This window comes from Hippocampus comes, unplaced genomic scaffold (assembly GCF_001891065.2).
Source record: "Hippocampus comes isolate QL1 unplaced genomic scaffold, H_comes_QL1_v1.1 scaffold105, whole genome shotgun sequence".
NCBI classification, from domain to species: domain Eukaryota; kingdom Metazoa; phylum Chordata; class Actinopteri; order Syngnathiformes; family Syngnathidae; genus Hippocampus; species Hippocampus comes.
Window position 1 is genome coordinate 451609 of NW_017806235.1, and position 6957 is coordinate 458565.

General features: G+C 47.9%; 1 protein-coding gene across 1 annotated transcript; it reads right to left on the reverse strand.

The window, feature by feature from the left end:
- Positions 1 to 4609: 4609 nt before the first annotated feature.
- Positions 4610 to 6708, reverse strand: klf2b (Kruppel like factor 2b). The gene is made up of 3 exons (XM_019856870.1): positions 6558 to 6708; positions 5470 to 6385; positions 4610 to 5370 (listed from the first exon to the last, which is right to left on the reverse strand). The coding sequence occupies exons 1-3, from the start codon at positions 6627 to 6629 to the stop codon at positions 5195 to 5197; spliced, it is 1164 nt and encodes a 387-aa protein (XP_019712429.1). The 5' UTR covers positions 6630 to 6708; the 3' UTR covers positions 4610 to 5194.
- Between the last annotated feature and the right edge of the window lie 249 nt (positions 6709 to 6957).

Consider the following 6957-nt stretch of genomic DNA (forward strand, 5'->3'; position numbering starts at 1 on the left):
CCCTGCCATGCGCTGGCCTCAAATGACTCCACATTTAGCATGTAATCTATGTTCATTGCTCCCAAACGACAAGGCAACTATAATCATGGCCAGGATGGATCCCCTTGATGTCAAGTGCGGCTTCATCTGCACACAACGTAGCGATTTAGGGAAAACACAAAGCAGATGGATACTTGACGCTGCCTTATTCCAAAGCCTGCACGGACGCTAACCTTTTTTTTTTTTTTTTTTTTTTTTTTTTTTTTTTTTGTCTGCGTGTGTGTGTTTTTTATTGTATTTATAAGGTATGGTATGAATGGGTGTGAAATGCCCAAATTCAACTTTTAATTCTCTTTGAAGGACCCAGGATGGTTTCCTCGTTTGCATCCGATATTCCGCTTTCCACTGGAACTCCCTTGCTACATTACGCTTCATGACATTCTTAAATGAGATCCAATAAAAGAGTTGTATCCAAAATGTTATACGGTGGTATCCTGAGAGCTGCTCATCCTTTTTTTTTGAGCCTTCCCAGCTGCCAACTCCAACCACAATTTGAAGTAAATTGCTAAATAAATACTCCCGCGGTGCCAATCAAAAGTCGCCGTTATTATCTTGGCAGGGCCACATTTTTGATAGCGCTGTTCTATTGGACCTCATTCGATACCCAACAAAATGACCAGTGTATGTATTCTAGCTGGGACAATCAGATGCTGTTTTTTTTAATTTAAATTTTTTTATTCCCTTGCACTACAACATATTTGTGCCTACACGTCTGTTATTTAGCGACTTAAATCCCCAAATTTGCGAGCATTTTAGTCCTGAAATTGCAGCTATGTCAATCATATGAAGAATCAAGCACTCGACCAAACTGTATTTTTTTTTTTGGTACGTTCTGTGTATATAACACGTTTCATTGCCTCTATAAAAGTGTAAAAACCACTGGTACTGTTACACGAATATTCATCACTCTAACCACAAGGGCTATACACTACCGCTGTTACAAGGTCGCCTCTTCTGTTATACTGATTTGATTTTTTGTTTTGTTTTGTTCTTTCTCTCCGACATTGTTGAAAACAATGCCGCTGAAGCTCTTAACTCTAATGCAGGGGTTGGGAACTCCGGTTCCTCGAGAGCCTGTTTTAGGTCCCCCCTCCCTACTCCAACACACCTGATTCAGTTGTTGATGATCACTTCAGGCCTCGACGGAGCTTGCTGATGAGCTGATCATTTGAATCGGGTGTGTTGAACTAGAGGGAGCTCGAAAACAGGCAGGATATGGCTCTCAAGGTACCGGAGTTCCCCACCCTTCCTCTAATCAATGATTTGGCACATGAATGTGTTCATTCCGCGACTCGTCATTATATATGTGTGTGTATGTGATAAGTCATGGAATTTGAAACGGATTTATTTAATGCTGGAAGAAGGTCACGTTTATCTTGTTCATAATAAATCTGCTATTTAACATTCATTTGGAGTGAAATGGATCACATTTTTTGGAGCTCGAGGGCACCTCAAGGGTCTCGTATGGAAACCAAAGAAAAAAGTGAAATGAGAGTGATCAAATTTGCATCGAGCACTTGAGATATTTTTGGGCCCCTGTGAGCACTTCCTCCTTTTTCATATGAACAATGTCTTGTTCTTTCAGAATAGTACAGTCCTACTCGAGGCCAGCTGGGCCCTCCGTCTTGGAATGGATGAGACCGACATGCAAAACAACTGAGTGAGTGGCCTTCTCCTTTTTTGATGTTGTACTGGAGACACGATATTTAGTCAATGACTAGTCATGCGCTGCCACTGCATACAAAGGCCACCACAATAACATATGATTGATGTGTGGACTTTCAACTTTATTTCAAGACGTTTCACAAAAATCTGCCATGCAAGTATGACAACCGCTTGATGGAAAGTACCGTTTTCGGGGCGCAGGCTCAGCTCCGGTGACGATTGCAGTCTTTCAAAAGTAATGGGCCGAAACCCCCCCCCCCCCCCCTGATGTCGCTAGCCTCACCCGCTTAGCTTTTGATCTCGTGCGACGAGGCCGAATATTGGTGGACTGAAAATGACATCACAGTTGCTCAGGTAATGAGCGATCTTGGCTCACCTCCTTTCTGCGTTTGGTGACGTGAAGTTCACAAGCTGAGCCGTGATTGGGCATTTCCTTGATTTTAAAAAAAAAAATGTGGATTTTGCTGCCTAATTCATATTCCTCAAACTCAATCAGAATGCTGTGTTCGGACTCATGGGACCGCTGAGAATTTATTGTCAAGAAAATGTTTGCCTTGACATCCCTTTTATCCAGGTATCGGTGTACAGTGTTCCTCTGTACTTGGAGCTTATTTTTGGCAGATGAGTGACTACATGAGGTTATCCAAGGCCTCCGTTTCTCTTGTTTTAACTTTATCTTGGACCGGTCTTAACACTTGACTTCAACCTTTCTGTGTGGAGTTTCCGGTTTCTCCGGTTTCGCCCAAAACCAAAAAAACATCTGTCGGTTTCCAGTCAAGTCCAGTGACCACACCACGGACACAAGATCGGGATTCGATGCCCGGGATTCGACACGGTCGCTCCCCACCCGCCGCTCCTGTGGGAAGCGTTAAATGCAGAGGACAAATTTACTGCATCGACAATGAAGAGGCGCCTTGGTGAATGTTAATGGAGGGTTTACAACAAAGTGCAAACCGCCGGTAACATTGAAAAACAGGAAAGCCAGGTTGGACTGCCAGGAAAGATCAAAGAAATGCGCAATCAGATAGTTTGGACGCGAGAAAACCCAGATCAGCTTGGATCAAAAATGATGGAGAGGGAACAGATCCAAGGCATACCACATCATCCAGCCCAGCCAGTTTAATGGCACGGGCGTTGTATCTGGCTGCTAATGGTGAGCCTTACTGCCTCCCCAGGTTTCAACGGAATCCAATAAAACTGATAGGCCGGATTTATCGTGAGCCTCAAGGCAAAGAAAATGGAGGGCGGGCGTCCTCGCTTTACGCCGGCGCCGACATGCAACGTTTCATAGATGGGAGCGGCGCCTTGAACTAGTTCGCGTATCTTGAGTTTGAATGTCATCACGCGTACAAGAAAGCTCATCCGTTTCATGATTGTCCCAATCAGCGGTCTGGTGGCAACCCAATAGAGGATGTTTTACATTTACTGAAGTCAAGACCAAAGTGAGGCGGGTCGAATGCTTGACAAGACATTACAATCTCAAACTATCTTCATTAGTTTGAGGCGAACTCCTTTTCGCACAATGGACCGCTCCGTTTCACTGCACGTGTGCAGACTTGATTCAGAAAGATGATGGCCAAATAAAGTTGCTGGCGCGGTTTGCAGGTGGGAAGGAAAGTTAGGTGGAGCGAGAAAAAAAAAAAGAGGTTGAGAAGAGGCAAAACCATTTAAAATCAATTTAAGCTTTTCAACCTTTTGTGAGTTACCGACAGCGACACGAGCAATACGCAATGTTTCTTAGGGTCGGGCCACGAGAATGCTTTGAAGAAGAAGCGGGGGAGTGATGAGAATGAGGCTTTGCATCACCAAGACGTGAGTTTTAAAGCCGTCGAAATGGCGGACTGAATCCTGATTCGTGTTCTTATCGGTTGACTGTAAAAGTGTTGAGTCACTTGTCGATAACCGCCCTCGAGGAGTTTAAAGATTTGACGTCGCACGGGAAATGGGAGATTGACGAGAATGATCTAAAATTCGCACTTTTCAGTTGGGTAAAGGACATTCCTAATACAACTCTTTGGCTATAAATATTCACGGGCAAAGGGGGAGCACATAAAAGTCGTTATGTAACTTGTAACTTCAGATGTCTTGTCATTTGAACAGATTTCAAAAGACCAAGAGTTGAGGTTGCAATAAAACATTTGTCAACACGCAACACTGGTGTTGAGGGCCTCGACGCTTTGGCCCCCAAAAAAACTGAAATGTTCCATATAAAATAGCTTTTTAAATGGTCACGTATCCTAATTGAAAGCTCAAACTCCACAACCTTCAATCCCAAATTAATTTTTGCTGTATTTCAAGTCTGTCACGGTGGTCTATCAAGACCAAAAGAGAGGAAAAAAAAAAAAAAACTCATGACAACTCTGTCATTGTCCAAATACTAATTGGTACCCTGCTTGGCTGCACTTAATGCTTGTGAAGTTGCTCTGAAATGACACCGTCGTGCACCGCGCAGACGTCGCATGCGCTGGACTCAGCCGCTTTTCAAAGTGCACTGTGTAATTGTAGTATTAAGGGGCCTTTTTGATGTGCGACTATAATTGGGAGGCATCAGAAAGCGCAGTGGAAGAAGGGCTCCCTGATGAGGCTTTTACCGTGTAACCCCCCCCCCCCCCCCCCCTTCTTGTCCAGACGGCTCCGGGCTCCCTCTGTAATTACCGAGATGGAGTGTTTGTATTTATAGGCTAAAGCCCGCAAGTGGCTACAGCTTGTGTGTGTGTGTGCGTGTGCGCCTTTTGCAGCTGCAAAACATCACAGCGGTGGAAATCAAGTGCTCATATTTTAAAATTAAAGTGCTTACACAATGGCAACGTGTATAACCCACTTTGGTGCCGCTGCCCGTGATGCCTTGCAGGTCCATCCGAAACTATTTGGAGTGAAAAAAAAAGGCAAAACCAACGAGAGGATGTTTGGTTTCAATGTTTTTTTTTTAATATTTACAATAAATACACACTTGACAGTATAAAATCCATGTACATATTTATATAACTTTAAGTAGAAAATAATGCACAGGATGTCCAGCCCTGATAGTGTACAGAAGGGGCTGGATTCAAGAGGGGGAGGGGGGGGAAAAAACAAAAACAGCATGGGGGGGACAGCTGCTCAATTTATCCTTGGAGGCAGTTTTCTTTGGAGAAAAACATTGTCTATACACTCTGTGTGCATTTCACTCTTGTCAACATGATTGTCTTCTAAGTGGTGGTCGTTGTCACCATGAGTTATTTTGTTTAAACAGTAGCAGAGTCATCGAAAGGCACTTTTGTGTCAAAGACATTACAGTTTTAAGTATACGCTGTACAAGGGCCAGCCCCTTTACTGGTCTGTTCTTATAGAACCAAAGTAGTACCAGCTACATGATCGGAAAATATTTAGATAGATTAAAGGAGGTGGGGGGACTTTGGTCACGTGGAGAACACTTTAAATAAAAAAAAAAACAACAAAAAAAAGAACATCACAATGTCTCTTGTTGTTGTCCGGGCTTTTTTTTTTTTTTTTACATGTGTCTCTTCATGTGCAGCGCGAGGTGGTCAGACCTGGAGAACGCTCGCTCGCACAGGTGACACTGGAAGGGCCTGTGTCCGGTATGTTTCCGGAAGTGTCGCGTCAGCTCGTCCGAGCGGGCGAACTTCCAGCCGCAGCCTTCCCAACTGCAGTGGTACGGCTTCTCACCTGGCGGGATAAGAATGAAAACGTCATTAAACCCGCAAGGTGGGCAACGAAGGGGGGGGGGGGCGGGCGCAGGGTCGGAAAAGGACGAGGTGAGCTTACCCGTATGCGTTCGCAGGTGAGCCTTTAGGTGAGAGCTCTTTGTGTACGTCTTTCCGCATCCGGCGAAGGTGCAGGTGTGCGTGGCGGTGCGCTTGCGCGGCCAAGTGCGGCGCCCGCGCTTGGGCTTGGACTCGAGCAGCTCCAGCGGCGAGGAGGGCGGCGTCAGCATCGCCCTCTGCGCGCCGGGCGGCGGGTGCTGCAAAGCCAAGGCGTCGTCGTAGACCCCGAACGCCGGGTGGTGCGCGCCGTGGTAGGCCATGCGCATGTGTTGCTGCTGCTGCTGCTGGAAGGAGGCGTTGTTGTGGTACTTGTGGCCCGCGAAGCAGCTCATAGGCGGCCCGCACAAGTCCGAAGCCGCCGCCTGCTCGTCCGGGCTGAGCGGCGGCGTCATGCTGCTGCTGGCGGCCCGCGGGGAGATGGCCAAGCGCGGCTGCTCGAAGGGCATCATGCACGAAACGTTGCCCTCCTGCTTGATTTTGCTGCAGCTTTGGGGCACCATGCCCAACACGGGGCCATAACTGTCCATGGGGGGCTCGACTTTGATGTCCTGGCGTGGGAAGTGCGTGGCGTAAAACCTGCCCTGCACCGCTTGCTGAGGGCCGCGCGTCACTCCGTAGCCGGCGTCGGAGCGCAGGAGCTCGGCCACGAGGCTGGCGCCGTACGGGGGCGGGGGAGAGCGATGCTCGCCCGCGGGGAAGCCTCCCGGCGCGGCGGCGGCGGCGTCCGTCGCGGCGTACGCGCCCGCGTCGGCCGGGGCCACGTAGGCCGAGGCTCCGTCGAGTATAAAATCCAGATCCAAGTAGTTGCTCAGATCCTCGTCGTCCTTCTTTGGAAACAGGTTGTCGACGCCGTGCATCATCTCCAGCATGGAGCAGCTGCCGCTGGGAAGCTTGCTGTCGTTTTCTGCTTTCCACTTCTGAAACATCCAAACAAGCCATTCAGACGCTACCGTCGCAATAAATACAGACGAGGCATGCAACGGGACGATTACATTCACTAGAAGACATAACAGCACTGAAGTGCGATACAACTTTACAAAACTTTTTTTTTTTTGGGGGGGGGGGAGTAAATACTCCAATTCAACTTACGTTTTCCCAGCTTTTCTCCCTTTGATTGGTGAATGTGGCGAAAGAAGGAAGCATCACTCCCGATAAAGCCATTTTTTTTTTTTGGTGCGGTCTTGTTGGAAGAACTCAATCCCCAAACGCGGTGCGCGCAGTCCGTGCGCCTCGACTACTGGACTCGATCAAGTGGCAGGCAGGCAGTGGCTCCACCGCCACGCAACAAGTGTTGTTCAGTGCACTGAGTTTCCCCCCTCCGCCGCACTCGGCTCTTTATAAAAGTCCTCTTAGGACGCCCAGGAAATCACGTCGACGTCGCGTAATTTTAGCCCTTTATAAAGCGGGACTTGTCTCGGGCCGCTTCTTGCAGTCGCGCGCGCGCTCTCATCCAGTCGACGGCCTCCGCGTCCGAGCGACCGGGGGGTTC

Excerpts from the sequence above, each read along its gene's own strand:
- klf2b (XM_019856870.1), bottom strand. The coding sequence starts at position 6,629 with ATGGCTTTATCGGGAGTGATGCTTCCTTCTTTCGCCACATTCACCAAT. Across the intron at positions 6,386-6,557 it reads GGGAGAAAAGCTGGGAAAAC|AAGTGGAAAGCAGAAAACGA; the intron begins GTAAGTTGAATT and ends TGGATGTTTCAG. Across the intron at positions 5,371-5,469 it reads TCACCTGCGAACGCATACGG|GTGAGAAGCCGTACCACTGC; the intron begins GTAAGCTCACCT and ends TTATCCCGCCAG.